The following is a 26,155-nucleotide window of genomic DNA, read 5'->3' as shown; positions in this document are numbered from 1 at the left end:
GAGATATAAGCCCCTGAAATAATAAATTCCTATTACAAATATACTGAATTATTTATATTGTTATATTGACCAAATAATAATTTATTGCCAAATGAATAATAATAATTTATATTGTTAATTTAAATAAGAATTAAAATTGTTAATTTGAATGTTTGAAATATGACACACGATAGGGGCGCCTCTAGTGTCCGTTATCAAACGGTTACGGGACGGACGGAAGGACGGATACATATTGAATGGGTTATATATATAGATGATACTAAGTTATGCATAGGTCCCACATAGTTTATGATGAGCTTTTCATGGACTATGGAGTCTTTTAAAGCATGTAGATGAGTTCAGGGAAACATGCTCAACCAGCCTCACATCAGACCTGATCACAGTGACACTGACAATACATAGCAACAATATTTACCCAGTTTATCAGAATATTCATATATCAAATTAAACCAAAATTAGTCAACTGTGGGGACATTATTTCACTTTCATTTTGTGTTTGTTTTATTCAGTCTGTTTCAACGTTTTAAGGTTTGGATTCAAATGCAGTATGCTCAAAATATTTATATTTCTAATAAAATTCACATATTCTACTTGTTATGATTTTGCAAAAAAGTTCAATAAATGGAATTGATTTTCAAATTCAGCACACCAACTTTATGATAAATCAAGTTCAGGCAATGATTCCAAGGTTTCAATTTACTTCAAATTTAATAAAATTAGTCTACATTGTTATATCAAGCAGAGATCAAATTAGAGATAAATTTCTTTAATAACATTCAAAGTCTTTAATTTTTATTATAATTAAATTTAATAATTCAGCAAAAAAAACTATCAGACTATATGTTGTAATTAAGAAAAACATTTAATAAATAAATAAATATGTATATATTTTATAATGATAATTAATATTTAAATTATTAAAAAATAACTGAATTAGTCATAATTTCAGCATCAACAATAATTTTGAAATGCGAGATGCTAAACAACAAAAAGATGCAAGGATATTTTCTCAGTAAATTTTCTGTTTTGCATATGTAAGATTTAAAATTTCAACAACCTGATGATTGATTAATAAATTTTCCTTAATGAACAACATTCCAAAATTGATTTTGTTAAAAATATCATTGCTTATAATGATTAAAATATATATTTTTAATCAAGTATAAACAATGATTATTAAATCCAAATACATTACTTTTGTTTTAAAGTATGGTAATTTATTTTAATTTTCAATACTTAAGATACTCAAAATACAATAGTATGCCTATAAATTATGAAGAGAAAACACATGTTTTATCAGGATACCAAACATTCTTTTTATTTCATTCTATTTTGAAAACAGCTTCAGCTCAAAAATTCAAAAAAAACAAATGGCACCATTACAAAAGAGCATCAGATTGAACAATTTTTGAAACATTGTAAATTTTGACAAAGAAGTTTTAATTATTTACTATATCTAGAAGCTATTTTGTAGATTTTTAAATGGTTTTCAACTCTCCATCCTCCATCCAATCTCAAAAAACATGACCAATAAAACTGTGGTTTTAAATTTTATATTGAACAAATTATAAATAATTTTATCATTCTTATACTTGTACATTAACATCATAATTTTAATTATATGTGTATATATTTATAGCTACTTTTATCATAATTTGCACGTTAAAATTTATTATATAATATTCTTGAATTGTATTCATTTCATTAAACTGATATTAATACAGTAGAGCATCGATTATCCGACCCCCGATTAACCGTCACCTCAGTTAACTGACCGTGTTTGTTAATTTGAATGTTTGAAATATGACACACGATAGGGGCGCCTCTAGTGTCCGTTATCAAACGGTTACGGGACGGACGGAAGGACGGATACATATTGAATGGGTTATATATATAGATGATACTAAGTTATGCATAGGTCCCACATAGTTTATGATGAGCTTTTCATGGACTATGGAGTCTTTTAAAGCATGTAGATGAGTTCAGGGAAACATGCTCAACCAGCCTCACATCAGACCTGATCACAGTGACACTGACAATACATAGCAACAATATTTACCCAGTTTATCAGAATATTCATATATCAAATTAAACCAAAATTAGTCAACTGTGGGGACATTATTTCACTTTCATTTTGTGTTTGTTTTATTCAGTCTGTTTCAACGTTTTAAGGTTTGGATTCAAATGCAGTATGCTCAAAATATTTATATTTCTAATAAAATTCACATATTCTACTTGTTATGATTTTGCAAAAAAGTTCAATAAATGGAATTGATTTTCAAATTCAGCACACCAACTTTATGATAAATCAAGTTCAGGCAATGATTCCAAGGTTTCAATTTACTTCAAATTTAATAAAATTAGTCTACATTGTTATATCAAGCAGAGATCAAATTAGAGATAAATTTCTTTAATAACATTCAAAGTCTTTAATTTTTATTATAATTAAATTTAATAATTCAGCAAAAAAAACTATCAGACTATATGTTGTAATTAAGAAAAACATTTAATAAATAAATAAATATGTATATATTTTATAATGATAATTAATATTTAAATTATTAAAAAATAACTGAATTAGTCATAATTTCAGCATCAACAATAATTTTGAAATGCGAGATGCTAAACAACAAAAAGATGCAAGGATATTTTCTCAGTAAATTTTCTGTTTTGCATATGTAAGATTTAAAATTTCAACAACCTGATGATTGATTAATAAATTTTCCTTAATGAACAACATTCCAAAATTGATTTTGTTAAAAATATCATTGCTTATAATGATTAAAATATATATTTTTAATCAAGTATAAACAATGATTATTAAATCCAAATACATTACTTTTGTTTTAAAGTATGGTAATTTATTTTAATTTTCAATACTTAAGATACTCAAAATACAATAGTATGCCTATAAATTATGAAGAGAAAACACATGTTTTATCAGGATACCAAACATTCTTTTTATTTCATTCTATTTTGAAAACAGCTTCAGCTCAAAAATTCAAAAAAAACAAATGGCACCATTACAAAAGAGCATCAGATTGAACAATTTTTGAAACATTGTAAATTTTGACAAAGAAGTTTTAATTATTTACTATATCTAGAAGCTATTTTGTAGATTTTTAAATGGTTTTCAACTCTCCATCCTCCATCCAATCTCAAAAAACATGACCAATAAAACTGTGGTTTTAAATTTTATATTGAACAAATTATAAATAATTTTATCATTCTTATACTTGTACATTAACATCATAATTTTAATTATATGTGTATATATTTATAGCTACTTTTATCATAATTTGCACGTTAAAATTTATTATATAATATTCTTGAATTGTATTCATTTCATTAAACTGATATTAATACAGTAGAGCATCGATTATCCGACCCCCGATTAACCGTCACCTCAGTTAACTGACCGTGTTCTAGTCGGCAAATTCAAATGTCCACTAGTGATGTGGCGCTACAATATTTGGTTATGTCTTGGCTACTTTAATATTATTTTTATGTGTTTTAGCTGGCAACACTGGATCAACCATAAAAGGGAGCCAGTATTTAAACGAGGCTTAATTTTCTAATTTTTAACGATACAATAGCGACTATTATTATTTTTAAAAAAAATTTGATAGGCTTAACATGGAGGAAAATTCAATGCGAAGTAGGTTAATAGCGATATACTAATATACTAATTACATGGGATATAATAATATACTACACTAATAATGGATTTTTTCATACTTTTTGGTTATCCAACTTTTCAATTATCTGACCAACCCCAGTCCCCAATTGAGTCGGATAATCGATGCTCTACTGTATATAAAAATAATTAAACGTATTTAAATTATTATTTAAAAAAACAATTAATTTTTTTAGAATTAATCCATTTTAAATAAAAAGATTCTTAACAGGAAAATTAAAATTAAATTAATCTCTGTTTTGTGTACTTTGTATTTTCTTCCAATCAGATGATGTTTTTTTAAATTATTCTATCAAGAAGATTAAACAAATAATCATTAATACAAATTAATAATGTTTGTATTATTATTAATTTGTAATTAATTAATTAATAATTATATTTATATCAACTTTAACAGCTCAATTATTTATTCTAATTTTAAAAGCTCATTTGTCATATTTACCAAGTTTAATAAGTTCATTATTACAAAATATTTTTTCTAACAGAACATCCCACTGGTCAGGTTTAAGACATTTTCTTAGTTGAATCATATCTAATAAATATATATTATCCCAAACAGCTAGTTGAAGTAAAGCAACTCTATAATTATAAAATATGTATTAAAAAAATTATAAAATAAACGTGTTGATTTGAAAAATATATAGACAATTATACCTTGATTTCTGAAAACCTAATGATGGTTTCCACTCAGCATCAATTCCCACAATAGCATTCTAAAAATAAAATTAAAAATGACTTTTATTTCAATTTTTAATTTACATTAATATTGTATTTTTTAATAATAATAAGCATAAACAGTATTATTTTGAAAGTATTAATCCAAAATTTTTTCTTATTAAATTTATATATAAGTTTTCGTTTAAACTAATTTTTTTTAAATATAGAAATTTATAATATAAACAAACAAAAATTGTTAAAGTATTTTAATTACCTCAGAAATATCATTAAGACATTTCAAATATTCTTCAGGAGTATCAATCATGTGGATTTTATTAAAATTTAGTCTCAATTGAAGATAATTTGAACTATCTGTTTCATCTTCACGTTTAAAAGTTAGTGTTAATTTATTGCTTAATGAAAAAATTTGATTACATTATTTTATACAAGAACATTACAATATAAGAGTAATAATAAAATCACCTTACTTTTTATTTTCTTCATATGCTTTTTGAAGAGATGGTGGAAATTCTCTAATAGGCAAATTTAAAAATGTTACCCATTTTACAGCACATTCCATATCATTCATACATATCAATTCCATAATAAATTCTTTTTGAAGATCAATATTGTCCTCTATTATTATCTATAAATAATCAATATTTTTAATTTAACAGTATTTCAAAATTTTAAAATATTTAAATTTCCCTAATCCAATTACACTTGAAAAACTGAGACTTATTTATTTTTCATAAACTATTTCTTAATATATCAAGCTCTAGTTTTTTAATCCTTACTGTATGTTACTCTAGGTTTGTGGTTTGTGTACTTGTAGAATGACGGCATCTATAAATAGTTGTTCTTTGAATTGAGTGTTTTGTAGAGCATAGAAAGGTACAGTACATGATAGTCTATATTGTGTAGGATGTCTGGTATTGTTGTCTTTGAGTTTTATGTGTGACACTATATATAAGAAAATTTGATATGTCTTGTGGGTTGCTGATTATGTGTATAAAATGTTTAGCTAGATCCTTGTTCAGACACCTAAATTTTTTGTACCAGAAATTATGAATGTTGTCTGCACTGGGTGTTTTCCAGCTATGTATTCTTTGTACTGCATGTTGGATGAAAGAGAAGCCCAATAGTCTCTGAGTTGTTTTTCTGTTAGTATGCCATTATTAAATCTGTCTCAAGTTAATTTATTAAAAGGCAAAAAATTTATTCCATGCCTTTAAAACTTCTTCATACTAAATGATATGTACTGTACATATAAAACATTTTGCATATGGTAACTGTATATTATTTATTACTATAATTTCAATTAAATTTGAAGTCTATAACAATGATGAATAACCTTTTCTGCTTGCAAGCCATAAGTAAACTTTGCAAGCTTCTAGCAGGCTGTGTATTTTTTTTTATTAGAGTTGCAGGCTTTAAGCATGCTGAATACCATAACTACCAGTATACTGGGTACTAAAATAATATATGCTAATGATATACAAACTCATAATATAGTTTATTCTCATCTTTTCACTAGTCAAATTCAGTTGGAATGTTCATCATAAATATAGCATGTTGCATAATGATTTAAAGTAGAAAACAAAAAATAAAATTGCATTGACAAAGTCCCAAGGCCCTAATATGTGAATTAGAGTTTCATAAGTTCTATATGACTGGTCTAAACATCATCATTTAAAAGTTCACACAAAAAACTTTCAAACAAATTAAAAATTTGTCACATAATTAAACTCTAAGGCTATCAACTGAACTTCTTTAAAAATTTAAACTTTTTAATTTAAAATTATAATAGTATTCTTAAAATTTTAATTGAGATAATTTACATTTCAGTAAAAACGAATTAGCTCAACTGAAGCTTTATATGAATTTCAATAGTTGCTACAATATATTATTTTAAAAATTACCTTAATCATATCATTCCAACAATCTTCAGTAATGTCTTTCTAAAATTAAATATAATTTACATATTAAAAGCACATTTAAAAAATATGTAAAAATTTTTATTAAATAATAATAATTTCTTTAATATTTTAATCCAAAACTTCACATACAGTTGAACTTATGAATGATTCAAGTCAATTTATTTAAAATTTCAATAATGCAAGTAAACAAATGTCATTAATATATTAAATGTGAAAATCTTTTGATCATATTTTATTGCATTTGATTAGATAGAAAGGATTAAAATATTGTAAAATATTTTATAAAAATTTTTATATTTAAAAATCTTTTATAAGTTGAGTTTCATAAAGATATTCAACAAACGAAAAATCAATGTTATATGAAATTACATAAAAGTTCTTTATAACAGTTAACTTTTAGAAAGAAAAACCACAAATGGAGAATTAAAACTGAGATTTATTTCTGATACACATTGTTACCTTTCCAATATTTTTACATTATGCAAATCTGACAATGTCCACTAAACATCAAAAAATATTTAAAATTACAGAATATTGCTATTAAATAACAGAAATTTTGACAATCACATTTTATATTAATTATCAACATAAATAAGAATATGAAAATTAATTTAAAATATAAGNCGCGGACCCCAAGGGGGTCGCGAAGCCTTACACGGGGGGTCGCGGGTAAAAGAAAATGACAAGTGTTTGTAAGTCCTACACTACATTAAAAAAAAGTACAATTTCAGCGAGAATTACGGCCCACCTCAGATAATGATAGCGGAAAAAGTGTGGAGCTGATTACTAAACGCTGACACTAAACACGTTAAAGGACTAGCAGACTTTGCAGCTGCATCAGCTTGTAAAATTCACAAAATTTTAAACTTTTAAATGTTAAATAGAATTTTAAAAAAATGAGAAAATCAAAAATAAATTAATACTAATTTTAACAGCTTGTATTAATTTTTAGTTAATTTTTAAATTATTTTTTTAACTTGTTTAATCTTCGACTGGGTTATGTTGGTATAAGAGGGAAAGAACTGTATTTTGGACATTTATAACAAAAACTGTTAAAATACCTGTAAAAAAGCTTTAAAATTGCATAATCTAATTTTAATTTGAAATGTTTTCTAGATGTATTTAAGATTTCAGTACCATTTCCAAGTTTTTTGTTTTGCAGATATAAGTAAAATAATAATCTTACAATAATAAATTAATCAAATAAAATTGAATATTTTTATCTAGACACAACTTTTGCTGAAAAAGTATAAAATCTAGGTTTAAACAGAATACAACACTTAAACTACTGAATCCAATTACAGTAGAGCATTGATTATCCGACCCCCGATTAACCACCACATCAGTTAACCGACCGTTCTAGTCGGCAAATTTCAAATGTCCGCTAGTGATGTGGCGCTACAATATTTGGCTATGTCTTGGCTACTTTAATACTATTTTTGTTAACTTTTTGCGTATTTTAGCTGGCAGCACTGACTCGACCATGAAAAGGAGGCCAGTATTTAAATGAGACTTAATTTTCTAATTATGAGTGGTTGTTTGTTTTGTGAGCAATAAAATAATTTAAAAATAATTTTTAACGATACAATAGCGACAATTATTATATTTAAAAAAATTTTGTTAGGCTTAACATCGATGAAAATTTAACGCGAAGTAGGTTAACGATATACTAATATACTAATTACATGAGATATACTAATATACTATACTAATAATGTATTTTTTTTCATTCTTTTCGGTTATCCGATTTTTCAGTTATCCAACCAACCCGAGTCACCAATTGAGTCGGATAATCAAAGCTCTACTGTATTATTAATAATAAATGAGTAACAAAAACTCATAATGATGAGTTTAAACTTAATTTTTCTCAATATTTGTAGTTTAAATTATTTTGCAGTAAGACTAAATTTTTACCAGTATATTAAAATTTATTTGGAAAGTCATTAGACTAGAATATTACAGATATTNACCTAATTTAGGCCTATATACTGTACAGAAGATAGTAAACTCAACTTACCCACCTAAACTCTCCATACGTGTAAGTAGTTAGGCTGCTCATCCACTATTGGTCCAGATTTGACCAATCCTGTTGCAACACGAGTCGGCGATGAAGTTTTACCGCATTTTACGAGTCTCTTTTAGCGTCTTTATACGAATACGGTCACAATTTTTTCACCGCAATATACGAATCCGCATTATATGAACCCGCGTTATAGGGGGGTCTACTGTATTATTGTCTGAGGATGGCCATTATTGGCAAAACATGGATGTTATGTAATGAATGAAATAAAAATCCTTTTAATTGTAAGTTTTTTGAGTGATGGAATATGAAAAACGTGTGTGGTATTTTCTTCTTGAGAATTTAAGTAAAGTTAATCCATCATTCACATCATACTTCAAATGTTTAATATTAAGTTTAAACTCTTTAAATGCTGCTGCATCAGCTTGTAAAATTCACAAAATTTTAAACTTTTAAATGTTAAATAGAATTTTAAAAAAATGAGAAAATGCTAGTTGAAGAGATGGTGGAAATTCTCTAATAGGCAAATTTAAAAATGTTACCCATTTTACAGCACATTCCATATCATTCATACATATCAATTCCATAATAAATTCTTTTTGAAGATCAATATTGTCCTCTATTATTATCTATAAATAATCAATATTTTTAATTTAACAGTATTTCAAAATTTTAAAATATTTAAATTTCCCTAATCCAATTACACTTGAAAAACTGAGACTTATTTATTTTTCATAAACTATTTCTTAATATATCAAGCTCTAGTTTTTTAATCCTTACTGTATGTTACTCTAGGTTTGTGGTTTGTGTACTTGTAGAATGACGGCATCTATAAATAGTTGTTCTTTGAATTGAGTGTTTTGTAGAGCATAGAAAGGTACAGTACATGATAGTCTATATTGTGTAGGATGTCTGGTATTGTTGTCTTTGAGTTTTATGTGTGACACTATATATAAGAAAATTTGATATGTCTTGTGGGTTGCTGATTATNATAATAATCAATATATTCATAGTTTAATATTTTATTATAGAGTTTTGAAAGAATTTTTCAGCATCTTTATAAATAGTTTTAACTTAAAAATAGTACAATATATTTATATGTTGTATAATATAATCTAAATATATAAAATTACTTGTCCTGACTGACTGATTCATCATCGCCCAGAGCAAACCGCTGAACCTAAAGAGGTGAAATTTGATACACAGTTAGGGTAAGTCATGAAAACGTGCACTAAGAAGGGATTTTTTGAGATTCTCCCACAGGGGGAGAGGGAGAGGATTAAGGCTTAACCAGAAGAACGGCTTCTACTGTACTATTTTAGATGCAATTTTTTGTTTTTATCTGCGTTTAGTCTTCATTGAGTACTTAGGTGTATTAAATTGATAACATTTCAGGTATTGTTATAAATATTTTTATCTATTTCGATTTTAAAAATGTTCAAACCGTTTTAAATTCGAATTTGTTATTGCATATTGGTTTGATTATAGAATGATTGTAAACGTTCCAGAAAATTGATCAAATTGAAAACATTTCGTTTGATTCTCGGCAGTTCTCATCATTCTCAGCGGTAGGTGTTATATAACAATTACTATGGTTGTTGAAATACTGAATATAAATGGGGTTTGCTTGCAAAATCCTTGCAGGCAAAGCCGCAGGTAACAGCTAGTAGTACAATATATGTATTTGCATATACTAAATCATTCAAAATCAAGTGTTAAAAGCATAAGAAATATGAATAATACATTAGCATTTATCCATGTTTAATTTAAAAAAAAAAAAACTACAATCAATTCAAAATTAATAGATAATTTAATAAATTTTTTGTATAGTCAAAATATTTTAAATTTATAACATCTACACTGAAAATTTTAGATTTTTGTTAAGATCTGAAGACAATAATAATATTGTCAAGTAAAAATACTATTAATTGACCATATATACAAAAATTAAAATGCAATAATTTCTAAAGTGTTTAACTTTCTTTGAAAGTTATTTTGTATAGTTTAAAATAACAAATTCTATACTATTTTAATAAAGATTATAATGTAAAATAACAAAAATATTAAATATATAAAAGCACATCAAAATGAAGACAAGAATCTCATGTCACATTATAATTCTAACTTCTTCCTCTTCTATATAGATGCCTCTAAGGCAAAAATATTTATTGATTTTTTCAAAATTTTCATCTAATTTAGAAATTTTACAATGTTACTTGTGTGATCAAAATAAATTCATATTTAAAATTTGTATTTAAAAAGTCCCTATTCCTCAAAGTAAGATTCATTATTGTAACAGTTTAAAATTTATGATGATACTTTTCTAAATTTTGTGTTGTAGTTTGAAAAAGTTAATATCCATTTAAAATCTTAGAAACAAGCTGCTTCTCTTATGACCTATCAGATCTACTTTCCTCATAGATCATACTGGACTTTTAAAAAAATATAAAATTGGACTTCGAACTCACATTTGAGTTATAAATAAACACTTGGCTTTAATTCCATCATTTTAGTTGAATCAACTAAAATGATGGAAATAAAGCCAAGTGTTTATTTATAACTCAAATGTTAGTTTGAAGTCCAATATATTCGCAAAATACGGTTTCGAAAACAACATATAAAATATAAAATCTTTCAATATTTTTAGTGATGAAGATAACTTGGTTCTTTTTTCTTCAGATGCATTTTAAAGACCTCTCACTGTAGAATTTTGAAAAATTAATTATTTTAAAAATTATCTATTTTATTTTCTGAAGATTTTTGGGCCATAATATTTATAAGATTCTATAAGAATCTTTAAGCATTCCTTGAAATACTTGTATTAACAGGATATCTATTACAACAGAGTTTAAGATTCTTTTTACTAGTTTCTTTAGATCTGTTTATAATGGATATTGTAATCAAAACCTCTAATTCAATCTATTATCATCACATTAAATATAAATTTAATTAATCAATTATATATATATTATAATGTGTATTTATTTACTTTAAAAAGACAAAATGATTCATAATAGCATGATATATATAAAACATCCAAACAGAAACTCCAGTTTGATAACATAAATGTAATGCAAAACAAACATTTTTGATTGTCTTAAGCAACCACCATCAGATCACAGAAATATTCTGAACAAGAACATAAATTTGAAACAGACAAATTTAAAAGGTCATCTGTTCCAAATTTATCTTCTTATTTAGAATATTTCTGTTACCTAATGATGATTGCTTAAGACAATCAAAAACATTTGTTTTGCATTAAATTTATGTTTTCAAACTGAAATTTCAGTGTTTGCTGGATGCTTTATATAATATAATCCAGTTAGTAAGTTATTTTATTCATATAATATGATTTAAACTTACCACTTGGAATATTATAATTCTTTAAAAGCTTTTTTAGTAACTTGTCTATACTTTTATTATTTAATTGATCTCTTCTTAACCCTTTTAATGATGAAAATTTGCTGTAATTGGTTTAATGCAAAAAATTAAAAAATTTATTATACAGTAGTTTAAGTATCAACTTTTTAAAATTTTAACTTACTTTAAAACTTTTTTAGATTCAGATAAATTGCAATGTAAATTGTCCAGATACATTACTAATTTTATTTGAAGATCTCTATTAGATTTAATGAAGTCTTCTACAAGATTATGATTATTTTGTAAAAGTAAAGGTATAACAACCTGTTTTAAAAATAAATATAAAACTTAACAACATTAGACTTATAAATAAAATTGGTAAGTTGAGTTGCTTCCATTTTCATTATTTATGTAGAGAATTGTTTCAAAATATCACAAGATGATTCTTTATTTTAAGTTTATAATCATTTGGAAGGATATTAGTTTCCTCTTTTTAGAACTGAGCACTTTTTTGACACTTTTTCTTTTTTCATTTAAATTGAGTATTTTATGTATTTTCTATTTATATTTATAAATCTGTTATTAATAAAAATTTATAATATTTTTGATATTTAAATACAATTCAGAATGATTGACTATGGAGAATATAGAACAACTAAAGTGTGTAAGTACAATGCTTTTCTATTTGTAAACTGTGAAACTGATGGATCAGATTCCAAAAGGACTCAAATTTTCTATAACCTTCTCAAATTTTACATGTTCTTTTATGCACAATAAAATGATGGTTTTACTTTTATGTTTTTAGGGACACTACTTTTGTGAAAATCCATTTTTAGTCTTTATTTTAATGAAAAATTTGTACCTCAACTTTCCAAGTATACTTATAAATATCCAAATATAAAGATAAAATAGTTAAAATAATAATATAAATTAATTACTGATTAAGTTTTTAAAAATAAAATATACACATAAATGTATAAAAATTTTAAAACATTTTAATTCCGACAAGCTAATAATATTTACTATATTTTAACTATATTATAAGAATATTGTGCATTATAAACTTTGTTAGAACTGTCATATACATTAAATATAAATTTTTTCATCCATTTGAAAGGCTTCTTTTAGCTACAGAATAAGAATCTACTACATCATTTACTTACACTACTTTTAATAATTTAAACAATATTTACAATTGTACTTTTTACTAAATTGTGATTGGAATTGCTTTAAAAACTAAGGAAAATGTTTATAATCGTTTTATAATCATTATTTTCCTTAGTTTTCCATATTTTTTTATAAATTTATTATAAAATAAAAAATATTAATATATTAAAAAATCATAAAAATAATTTATCATTTTGCAAAAAATTGGTGTATTTCTTAAAGAATTTTTCAGAAAAAATTGTATTGAATACAATGTCGTCATAAGCAATTTGGCATTTTTAGTCATAAAAAAATCCATTAATTAGCACCCTCTGCTAAACAACAGGTTATTCGTGACATTAATTTCAATTTTATTTCTATTAATCAACATTTTATGTAAAATTTATAATTGTATATACTATTCTATAATGACAATATGTGCATAAATTAAAGCATTCTTTTAATTTAAAAACTTTTATGTTAATTATCAGTTTAATGTTGTGTGGTAAATTATAGATAACTTGAAAGTGACATATTGAGAATGCTGGATGTACATGATTGTGCATGTATGTTTTGCTCAGTGCTATATTTGTGATATTTCTGTTCCATTATAATATCACCTGATAGAACAAATATTGCCATAACTAGTAAGAATAAATTTTCTTGATTAATTGATAATTCTGTATTCTATGATCAACACATCGATTAATTGGTCTGATTCAATAACAATTATATTCTAATTGGTTGTGCAGTAGGACTAAACATAATACACAAAAATGAAAGAAAAAGCCCACAAATACACGATCTGTTATATACCATTTAGCCTAGAACCCACTTACACTCACATACTGTAAAAGGACTTTTTTAACAAGAAGTTACATAACACTACAAGGACATCATATCAATAATGATGTGAGAACCTGGACTTCTACCAAATATAACACATTGAGGCAGTCACTGCTCATTCCTCCACAACTCAACAAATCGCCATCCGTTTTTCTGATGGTTATAGTCATCACCTGGTCCTCTAATAGAAGTCGTCACCACTCCTTAACCCATCATGCTTATGCTGTGCCTCCTACTTGGATTAACTTCTTCACTGAAATGGAATACTTAATTGTGTTCCAATAGGACTAAACTTCGTCACTGAAACTCAGGACAATCCTACATTTCACCTCTATTCCTAGGACAAGGAGATTACCATGTCTACTAGCAAATCAGGCAACTTCAGGTATTTACGTCTACATGAAATATCCTGTAAATTCTTTCTCTAGTGACCACCTATAGTGTATAGGTTAGTTATTTCGACATAGTATGATGTATATATCATGTAATTCTTTTTTCTTTTCAAATAAATGTAATTAGTTGTTAAACTGGCATCTGAGTGATTCATTTCTGACTTGCCAACTCTCCAACCTCCTCCACACGACTCACTGTCTCTCAGATCTCCTCCATCCCAAATTCGAGCACCTGCACGCACAACTGCTTACATGACCTAACAAAAACAAAAGCTAATGGCCATAGTGGTTTCTGTGTCTTCTGAAAAAGACACAGTAATGTCATCCTGACATGGACATCACCAATGTGATGTCAACCCTCCAGTCAAGTGGTGCAGAAGCAATAGGGAGTGCTTCACACATTGTCAAAATATTAAATGAAAAACTGGGATAAACAAAGCAACAGTAATATTATGCAACTAATTTAGAAGAATAACTGAGAAAATGCAAATTGATAACACTTCTATAGAACTACCAAAAAAATAAAATAAAATAAAACATTGAGTTCTATCTCCTCAAAAAAAGAGCAACATCAAACTTGCAATAATTATTAAAATCATGTATGCAATGAACATTTGTATCGTGTAATTGTAATTTGCTAAAGTAATAGTTTCTTTTTGTTTTGTTTTTTGCAGCTTAGAATAATAAATAAAATTTACAGTCTATTCAACTTTGTGTTTATAAACAACATACCCAGTAATAAAAAGAATAAAATTGCAATCAAATATACATTTTTAAAATTACAATTATCAAAAAAGTTACCTTGAACTCTACAGTACATTGTAAAAGTATGTGAAAAAATACATTGAGTATATGACACTTTGTATATGAAGCATCCTATAGATGCACTCAATCATATTTCAATAGTGCACACAACTATGGGTGCATTTACATGCTTCATTTAGCTTGAGCTGCATCATAAATGCAGCTCAATTTCAAAAGGAATATAATCAATCTCAGCAATTAATCTATGTTATAAAAATATCAATTTATGCAATTATTTTAACCATAATTAGTCAATATTAGTCAATTATAAATGACCAATTGCCATTACTACCTGATACAAGACCAAGTAACCAAATTTTAATGGGGAAAAGCATAAACTTTGAAGAGAGATGGTGTAAGTACATTTTAAAACAAATTTGACAATTACAAAGAAATTAATGAAGAGAGATGGTGTAAGTACATTTTAAAACAAATTTGACAATTACAAAGAAAAAAATTATCACACAGTACTTTGAAGTGATGCTGTGTGATAGTCAATAAAATTATCATAAACATATATTTTTAGTCAGTATAATGATACGATGACCTATGCAATAGTTTGTTTTATTGTACTTAAAGTTGTCTTGCTAAAAAAGGAATGTTCTAAAGAACTTTCTATCAAAATCTTACATCAACCCAGCCACTTGTTTTAAAATTGTGAGCTTCAAATGATTAGTATGCTTTCATGTGGTTGAGTTAAAAATTTGGATATTAACTTAATTAAGACAATGTGTTGCCATATTCCATCTTTGGTCATGAATATCTTCTACGAATGAATATGAGTCATCTTTATACTCCACCATCATTACAAATTTTACTTTTGTACTAGTCAATGTCTTGACCAATAAGAGTTGTTAAATAACCTGGTAAAAAGTGTGTTTTGCCATCTACACGTGATAAATGTTCAGATACAAGCCAAACTATATACATCTCCACAAGTAGCACAGCACAAATATAATGTGGGAGGTAGAGCAATGACAACTTGGTCATGTAAAATGTCATTCATGCAAGTTCTCTATATGGTAGGCTTAATTACTTTTATGACTTAATTCAAATTTTTGAAACTAAAATAATTGTTATTAATTGGTTCAAAATTATTGTTTTATTTCATGTGCACTAATTTTCAAAGATATTTTTACATGTTTGGAGGAAATTTTGCATCCTAAAAATATTCTGTATCTCTGTTTATGTGTACCATCTTGAATGCAAATTCTATAATTTATTTTTAAAAGAGCAATTTTCTAGAAAAGGAATTATATTTTTTTATATTTTTAGAATTCAAATCACAATGATTTTTAAAAAGACAAATTTATTGAAAAGTGTAGATCAAAACAAATTGTGTAAAAAGATAATTGAGTTTTTCCCAGACTTTTAAATTAAAATTAGGTAAAAAAAAAATCAATTTAAAAACAAAATTGGATATACAGCAAGTCCTCGTTTAACAATAACACATCCAAAACCTTTAAATTTCCGTTATGAAATGAATAAAGTCACTGAACTAATGTTTTCTATCTTTAACCAAGATCTTCATCAGGTTCATTGTCATTCTAAAAATGGAATGTTAGAAAGTTTACAACCTTCAGCATTTATTTCCATCTCATAGAATCAATTTTATGGTTTATTTTAAAGAAAATTCAACAATAATAATTGTAAAGGATGCATATGTACTTTTACCTTTCTTCAATGTTATAACATAACATTATGTGAGGACTTGCTGTACTTATATTTTTCTATGAACTATTACATTAAGATGCCAATTTAAAATATTTTCTAACAAAGGCAATTTAAAACAATTAATATTCAAAGTTAATGCACAGAGATCAAATTTATGTAGTTCTTTTGTACAGATTATCTGTAGGACAAAAAGTACATTATTTTGATTGATCAATAATGTTATAGAATGCTTTAGATACAAATATTAAATAAAAACAAATAAATAGTTTGTGTAAATTTAAATGGAATATACTTTACATCAGATTTATTAACTCAATTGCCAAATGGGTTTAATTTTTATTGCTACCTGTGAAGTATAATTAGTGTTTTGGTTGTTATGACTTAATTTTATTTGTTTACAGTTCTTATACTAGTTCTTTGTTTTGGGTAGTTATGAACAGTGTTGTGAAGTCACTGGATGTTTGTAATTGCCAGACATTTTTAGGCAGAGTTGGAGTTGGTAAAATTCTTCCAACTCCAGTGACTCCGACCTCAAAGTTTAGTATTGGTAAAATGTTCTGTAAGAAAAATATTTTTAATTAATTAGTATTAAAAGAAATTTCTTAGATAATGGGACTGAACTTCAATAAATTTATATATCAAAATGATATTAACCCATAATGGTCATTTCATAGCAAAATGTTATGCATATCTCACATGACATGCTCTATAATTTCAGAAAATAGTTTTTATTAATTTAATGCCCACCAGTGGCTGAGTGGATAAAACCACTGGTAGTTAGTTGTGGGATTGTACCTGGAAAGTAAAAGTTTATGGTATCACTTTGAAGCACCAAGCTTATCTTTACTGAAAATAAGTTCCAAAAGAAAAAAATCTGACTTTCATATCAGGTGCCATAATGTTTACTTGTCACAATATTTTTTACATCTCAGATGTTTTACTTTAAATATCAATTTTTTTTACTAATTTGACTAATTAATTTTTTACTGCCCTTCTATTGCTTTCAAGTTATTTGTGATTATTATGGCTTTGATAACATAATTTGGTCTTAAAACAGTCAATAGAAAAACAATGAAAAAAGTAAAACCAAGATCACAATCTAACTGCAACAAACTAAAAGAGGAAGAAAAACTGCAAAATGCAATTAATAGGATTGTTCCTATTATTCACTGGCTTAAATTCTCAGGGCATAATTGCACCCTTTGGTTCAAGATGATATGAAATTTGGAAAAAAAAATCAATTTTGAAATTCTGTTATATACTTCAGTTTAGTCAGCCCTCAGAATGAAATTAACTATTCTCATAGTAGCTGGAGTGGGAGAAACTATTTTATGGACTAATTTATTACATTATTCATCAAATCATTATTTTTTGCATTTTATTGTATTTAATTTCTTTTTTAAAAAATATTTAAATTTAAATCAATTTTTATAATTAACTAATAAAAGTAGAATTCTTTTGGTTATTAAGATGTGGTGTGTTTCTTTATACACTCAAAAGTTTTTTTAAGGTAAATTTATTCTATCTGTGGTATCTTTCTTATAAAAGGAATAATAGTGTGACATTTTAAAAAAGAGTAAGGTCAGAGCTGCACATTGCAAATTTGCCAAAGTCAGAATCAAACTTTTTGTTTACTGATTCCACCACACTGGTTATGAAAACAGTGTTAATATACTGACTTTTCCTTTATCAAGATGTGTAAAAAGTAAAATAAAGCAATATTTTATTTTCTTTATCTTGACAATAAAAAAAAGGGTTGTTATTACATTTAAAAACATTTTGCAAATTTAATCTCACTGAATCAACATTAATCTTTACTGAAAATTATGTTAATAAACTGTAACTACATTTATATATGTTCTTATTCTTAAACATTAATTTCAGGTAAGCTTTTTTAAATATTCAAATAATATTAAATTTGGATATTCTTTTATATAAAAATATAATTATAAAATGTACTCACATCTTCTAATTCAAATTTGTCTTGTAAATTCAATGTCATAATGCATATTGCAGCCTGAAAAAATATATGCATTAATAAAATGTTTTTTAAACTAAATATCAACTAACTAAACTAAAGATAACTAAACATTGAAATGTATTTAGTATACTGTATATTATAATTCACTTACCTCTGGGAATCGATTATTTCTAATAAGATTTTCAATAATATGATACAGTTTATTCCCATCTTCTGAAATCTTATATATTTCACAAACAAGAATAATTAACGACCTGTTAGATTGTTCTAAAACAGCATATAATGCTTTTATTTTTATTTCTAGATTTAACAAATGTTCGTCAGCATTTTTTCTATCTTTTAACCATTCTTGAAAAATCAACATAACCTTATAAGCTATTCTTGATTTGATTTTATAAAAATCTGGAGCATTTACCATTAAGTCTAGAGCAGTTAAATAACAATTTGAACTTCTTTCAATAATTCTAATAATGTCATCTTTCATGTATTCTAAATCAGTGTAATTACACTTAAAAATATGTTCTTGTGACATTTTTTACTTTAATGGATCTGTAAAAAAAATGCAAAGTCTAATTAAGTTATTCAATATTTACATTGAATTTACAATAAAACAGTCAAGTGGCCAAACCTTATGATAGGAGCCATACACCATATAGGATCTGGTTTTCACATATTTCATATAGGATATATAGGATATATATATATATATATATATATAGGAATCACACCCATATCCCACCCCTAAGCAATAGGGACAGGAGTTTGATATATGGAAGTGGCAACAATGGTCCAGAAGAACCACAGTTTGGCCTCCATGGATATATATCATCTATTATTTTCATTAATGTAATAATAAATTATTACATAATGAGCAATTATTTATTGTGATATCGTCACAATGCCGGGCTGCAATTTTTAATCATATTTAAAATATATTCCCTTCAACTTAAATTAGTAGTGTCTTGCCCCCCTACATCATACTTTTTCTTACAATAGAGTTGTGCCAGTCATCTATCTAACACCTTTTGGGGGAACTTTTTTGAACTGAAATCACATGACTTCCAGTGTAAACAGAAGTTCATATATAGTTAGTTAATCATGGCCTCCTGCCCCTAAAGTTTTCATATCTGGTTTCATCTTTCATCAATCTAACTCTGTTCTTGAGATTAAGGAAACACAGACGAAAGGACGGACAACAGTGGGAATTTATAGATCTACAATTTTTTCAAATTGCAACCCAATTATTAGTGCTTTGTGACAATTTCACATTAATTGCAAAAAATTTATGATGCAAGTTATTTTGATACTTCAATTAAACTAGCTAAAATCTAATTATTGATAATATAATATCATTAAAACACCATAAAATCTAAATTTGAAGAAAATAAACTTACAATTAGCTGTTAAATAATTCGAATTTCATTCAAAATAAAAAAAAAATCTCTAACTTTGCAATAGTTTTTCTAACAAATGTTTCATCCTCTTAAGTGGCCACCTGCAGGCTATAGAATATTAATTGTTTGATAAAGAATTTTAAAATTTCTTAATGTAGAAGGTATAGTTGCTGTATGTTCAAATTCTGTGTGTATCATCCTTTTAAAATTATTTAAAATATAAAACCAAAGAAAGTAAACACACAGATAAAGTAAATATTAGTTTCTGATAAATATTATATCATTAGTTGGAGTTCCTAAAGCAACATATGATTAAATATTTATCTTTGTTCTTGTTCTATCCTAAGCTTATATTCTATAGCTTTTTGTATTTTAAATAATTTATTTTCTAGAACCCAAAGATGGCTGAAAACATTGGTACAGTGTAAAAAAAATGACAGCTAGATTAAGATGATTTTTTTGTTTAATTTAAATTGTTATTTGTCCAATCTATTTGGTTTCTTGTTCAAATATCATTTTTACTAAAAAAAAAAATTATTCCATTTTATAAAAAACAATTGTTACATTGCTTTTTATAAAATGGGATAATTTTTTTGTTCATTTGTAATATTTCATACATTGAATGTTAGCTAAAAGCATTATTATTTACTACATATTATTAATTATGTCTAATATGTTATAGACATTTAGCAAATGGTAAGTAACTCAATACAAGGTACAACAAACTCAACATTAACCAGGATGTCTTAAGATTACCGTACACTCAAATAGACCCACTGCAAGGGGTCTATTTGATAATGCAGAATTCTGACTTAATCAAGATATGCAATGATGGTGGATGATATTGTGAGTTAGCCGGGGGTACAGATTCGGAGAATTTGTACTACTTAATTGGCACAGATTAAGTGAAATCTGTTCTCTGGGTTTCGGATCAAGAGATCCAATCTCTAGTCAAAGGATGGCCTTAAGGACATTTAAAACAGATCCAAATCTTGAGATTCAGATCCACGTCAGGATGATGACACCAGTTAATCAGTTTTATCATACACAGATTAATACGCATATTGGAAAGTTATGGAGATGATAAAATATTTTGATTCAGACATTTAGACCTTAATTTAATATAAAAACGAGTATTTAATAAACAAAGAAAAACTATACAAAATGGAGCTTCAACTATATCTAATTATACTATCGCAGAGAGAGAGATCACAATTTCAATCAAAATCATACTACCTCAAAATATGATTATCTTCTTCTGTATTTCAGATTAATATGAATGTTCTTATCTTAGTTCTTTAAAAACACATCAATAAACATATTCTTCTCTATATTTAACATATAATAACTCATTTAGTAGAAACTTCGAGATTCAGTTATGGGCGTTGGACGTATGGAGATGATGTGGAATACGTCTGTCCTCCTTTGTACTCCCCGAATGATACTCATGAATCCCCTTTTTTGATGTTTTTCTCCAATCAGAGAACTGTATTATTCCCATGTGTTTAGGATGAGTGGGGTTTACAGAGGGGTAACTGGACTGTATGTGACTCAAAATGTGTAAAGATAAAGGAAAAAAAAAAGGATGTCAAACTTCCATTGAGAAGGAAGTGACTTTTACCAGTTTCCTTTGTTTTTAACTTAAAAATTCTTTCATTTAAAATCAGAAATATTAATTTCAAAAATTTGTTTTTGACATCAAATTTCAATTAATTAGGGTGGGTGTGTCCAAAATCTCACAATATTCTTAGTAATTCTGACTCTGCCCACTGCAAGAACACTACTTTTAATAGACTTACTGTGCTTAGTTACATCACTCCATCTCCCTTCATTTTTGCTTTGGAGAATTTTACACTTATGACTGTAATGGCTGTTCATGATGAATTAAACAACTTCATTTTTAAAGATAAAAAGATTATAATAAATTAAAATCAAAATAGTATTTATTTTTATTTAATTTTAACCAACTCTCCAACCTCCTCCACACGACTCACTGTCTCTCAGATCTCCTCCATCCCAAATTCGAGCACCTGCACGCACAACTGCTTACATGACCTAACAAAAACAAAAGCTAATGGCCATAGTGGTTTCTGTGTCTTCTGAAAAAGACACAGTAATNTGAATTAAACAACTTCATTTTTAAAGATAAAAAGATTATAATAAATTAAAATCAAAATAGTATTTATTTTTATTTAATTTTAACTTCAATTTTCCTAATTGTCTGGCAAAGAATAATCATTCAATAAAGCTCAGAATATTCTTAGCTCCTCCCAATAAGCTGCTCATTATTTCAGACTTAGTGCTTTGTGTTAATGATCTATTTTTTAAAACCTATTGGGGGCATGGGCTTATTCAGACTACTTAAATATGTGGGTTTATTTTTTTTTCGAGATTAGTTTTTATATATATAGATGTGAGCAGAGGTCATTAAATGAAAATAAAAAAAATAATTCTAAGAAAGTAACACAGATGACAAGAAATGTGATGCAATAATTTACAATTTTGAACAGATTGTTTACAGCAGTGTTTTTCAACAGGGGCGATATCACCCCCATGTGGGCGTTTTTCCATGTTGAGGGGGAAATTTGTAACAATTTATATTTTGGGGGGGCGAAAAACAATTTTCTGGGCGATATAGTAAAACATTATATTAAAATTAATTAGCTATTTTATTCGTTATATTGTACAATAATTAAACAAATAACATTATACTAGTCACTAGTCTATTCAATGCAGTATTCTGGCCCTCGGCATCGGAATTTTGAAGTGAAGGGGGCAATACCACATAACGGTTTTATTGAAGGGGCAACGATTAGTTAGAGGTTGAGAAACACTGGTTTACAGTAATTCAAATCTTAGAAAGTGCGTTTCCAATAAATCCACATATAGCTTATTACTCAAGTACTTGGGTTTATTTTTTAAATGCAACTGGAATTTGGTTTATTCAAGCCTGAGGTAATTTAAGCCTGTAGGTCTAATCAAGTACGTATGGTATTTTATAGCTGGTTTGAAACAGCTACATGTTGCATTTTCTTTTTTGTAATAACACATCTATTCATATCTTAGTTACTAGAAAAAGAAACAAGTATTTCTGTAACAAATAATATATTACATTTATAGTACAATAACAACATTGGACAAATACTATAGAGTATTTGCCCAATGTTGCCCAAAGATGACAGATGGGACAAGAGCCTTATATATATATTGGTTCCATCAAGCACTCTTTAAGTAACAGAATACATGAGCACCAAGTGGATCTTTGACACAGGCGACACACCACTGCCCTGGCCACCTATGCATCTGATCCTGACATTGAGGCAGAATTCGACAAGGCCAATGTCGTCGTCACTATGTCCCCCCTAGAACATCTAAAATGGCTAGAAGCCATATCCATCTACAAGCCTAGCCATGTGATCCACCTGTATCAACCGAAAGGATGAACTTAGTCTATCTGTATCATGGCAGGCCCTTATAGACGGTGACCTTTAAATATCACCATCCACACAAGAGTGCGCATGCCCATCACAATGGGTTTCGTTAAGCAAGCATTTGATTTTGTTTTAAATCTTCATGTTCTATTTTTGAAGCATTCCATCGGATTTTTTACCCGAGGAAGAACTATTTTAAAAAGTTCGAAAACGTTTGTGAAGAAAGGTTTTTTCACATGATTTACACCAGTAACAGGTTCCAGATTTAGTGTTGATTTCACCCCCAGTGTTAAGGTGATGTTGAGTTTCTTATTTACTTTAGAGTATTTGCTGCAAGACTACTACTATTAAAACAATAAATTCTAAATGGCAATTATTAATAAAATCATTTTTAAAATGATAACTGTTTCCACAACAGTAAAAACTAGTTATTATTGTGTGTTCAATATTATTCATTAAATAAAACATTTTCCATAATTAGAATTGTAAATTAATTGAAAAAATTCTAATACCATAACTGTATTGATATTGTTTTGTTTACTCTATAAATTTTTATACTTTTTAATTATATTCAGATGATGAAAATGTAATATGTATCCTTTATCTCTTAAATGTTTCATTTAGGTGAATTTTTATTTCATACATAAATTATTTTTGTTTCTTGTATGATCTGGAAAATGACCATAAAGTCCTTATGCATGAGATCATTTTCTGAATTTTCTCAATTAGAGAATATCTTTATGACAATTCAGCAGATAACGTGACACAAATCCAATATGAAATTATTAAGTCTAGGCTTTAAGGACATCACACAATCACTTTGGGGCATTGTGGATGTAAAAATTTCTCAAAATCCTCACAGTTGAAGACCCAAAACATGGTAAAGTTGCGGTTCTAAATGAGGTTTGGATCCCAAATTTTAGATCCTCTAGATGACCAAAACAGTCAACGGAGTCATATCTCTACTCGTGACTCCTGGTGAGATATTTGCCCTCTTTGTAGATTGGTTGTTAAACACACAAGCTTAACAGAGCTTGCAGTTATGACTCTGTGCCCTGGAGTTGATGCAATGACACTTTATGAGCTTTTGGCCATCTCTAGTAAAGCAGACAACAGTTGATTTTTCACACTGCTTTGAGAAACAGTTCTGGATTTTTTTCACTTTTAAATTTTACCCCATTTTTGAGTGTCTTTAAAATTTCAGATAGGCTGATTTCAGGGGGGCTATATCTCGCAAAGTTGACTATTAGTTCCTTTGACTTATTTTACATGTATGAGCATGATCTACAGCGCTGATTAAGATCCCAACTGCCTCATTAACAGCTGCATTTGTACCCAAACAAACTATTGGGTACCATTTTCACAACTTCCAATTGTCAACACAAAAATCAGCCATAGAAAATACTTAAAATTTGTGTAGAGAGAAATCCATACAAAGATAACTGCTAACTAGCACAATAACCACGAACGTACAGATAATGGCTAACTAGACGCATAGGAATTTTATGGATGTTCGATACAACATAAACAGAAAGTTTACAGGATTTAACAGTGTCCAATTAAACAGAAAAGACACATTTATTTCAGCAGGGAATTTTGCTAGAATCAAAAATGTGGATTACTTTAGATTCAAAATGCTTTTATCATCATTTTAATTAATTTAGTTGACATTAATTTAAATTATCACCTCTGAAACAATTTCAGAGGTTTTTTGAATTATTTCAGAGGTAAATTTACCTCTGAAATCATTTCATAAATTGTAAGTTTATTACATCAGATAATATTAATTAAACAAAATAATTTTTTTATCAAAATTTGAAAGTTTTAAGTACATATCTTTTATGAATAATTTAATAATAGAATAAGAATTAAATTTACTTACTTTAATTTTGATCAATTAAAAAAATACATTATGTTGTCATTAACTTTTTATATTATGGGGATTCATACACATAAATAGAAAAAGAAACATATATTTTTCTGTTTCGTTGTTATTATTGGTATATTTAGTTTTCAAAATAGAATATAATTCAATTTATCCTTCTAAATCTATTTACGTTCTTTATTTATTTAATTTTTTTTTTAATTCATAAAATAAGAAAACATACTACCAGGTGGCTATGAACTCACGTGAAAACAAAACTGCGATATTTTGAGACTTCCTCTGTTATTTGGTTTTTCCTCTATGGAAATTTTAAAATAAATATACTGTATCTTTTTTCTAATTGTTAGTGTTTTATATATAAAAATTGGTGATTATTTGTGCGATTTTAATCAAAACTTATTTTTATATTTATACAATATTAAATTACTTTATTTATTTATTTTTAAACTCTTTCCGCCCAGTGGCCTCGTTTTAGCAGGCCCATTATGGGTTCGGCCAGGCCCACAATGGGGCGGGTGGGTGATTAGAGACGGGGCTCGACATATCCGGGCGGACCACCCCCCGAAAAATTCCTGAGGATTTATCGACCCATCCGGATTCGAACCCGGAGTCCCCCAGGGCGGTGGGGATTTATCGACCCGTCTAGATTCAAACCCGGAGTCCCCCGGGCGGTAGGCTGCCACCTTAACCTCTCGGCCATCTGGCCGTCTATAAAAGTCGATTATGAATTTAAACAATGAGCGTTAATACATGTTTCATATCGAAATCGATTAGCATATTTTCGCGTTGGTATAGTTAAAAAAGTTAAATTTCAACTTCTAGTTGTTTATATTATACGTATAACTTGTTATTTGGTTATAAATTCAAAACTAGAATAATATTAAATGTTAAAATAACATTTCTTATATTTATTTTCAATCTACTTTTC

The 26,155-nt window shown here is 27.2% G+C and overlaps 1 protein-coding gene across 1 annotated transcript in view; it reads right to left on the bottom strand.

Moving 5' to 3' along the window:
* The window catches only part of LOC111628630 (exonuclease mut-7 homolog), a 56,957-nt gene extending 31,654 nt beyond the window's left edge, over positions 1-25,303 (bottom strand). The window contains exons 1-11 of the mRNA XM_023372460.1: positions 25,225-25,303; positions 18,669-19,066; positions 18,500-18,553; positions 11,859-11,998; positions 11,678-11,778; positions 8,857-8,933; positions 6,277-6,315; positions 4,843-5,000; positions 4,629-4,767; positions 4,352-4,410; positions 4,140-4,276 (exon numbers count right to left, since the gene is read on the bottom strand). Coding sequence (XP_023228228.1) covers positions 4,140-4,276; positions 4,352-4,410; positions 4,629-4,767; positions 4,843-5,000; positions 6,277-6,315; positions 8,857-8,933; positions 11,678-11,778; positions 11,859-11,998; positions 18,500-18,553; positions 18,669-19,049 — 1,285 coding nt within the window. The 5' untranslated portion in view covers positions 19,050-19,066; positions 25,225-25,303. The remainder of the gene's footprint in view (positions 1-4,139; positions 4,277-4,351; positions 4,411-4,628; positions 4,768-4,842; positions 5,001-6,276; positions 6,316-8,856; positions 8,934-11,677; positions 11,779-11,858; positions 11,999-18,499; positions 18,554-18,668; positions 19,067-25,224) is intronic.
* Positions 25,304-26,155: the final 852 nt, after the last annotated feature.

Source organism: Centruroides sculpturatus, unplaced genomic scaffold (assembly GCF_000671375.1).
Source record: "Centruroides sculpturatus isolate CEXI.00-Female unplaced genomic scaffold, Cexi_2.0 scaffold549, whole genome shotgun sequence".
NCBI classification, from domain to species: domain Eukaryota; kingdom Metazoa; phylum Arthropoda; class Arachnida; order Scorpiones; family Buthidae; genus Centruroides; species Centruroides sculpturatus.
This window is presented reverse-complemented; position numbering and strand designations above follow the sequence as displayed.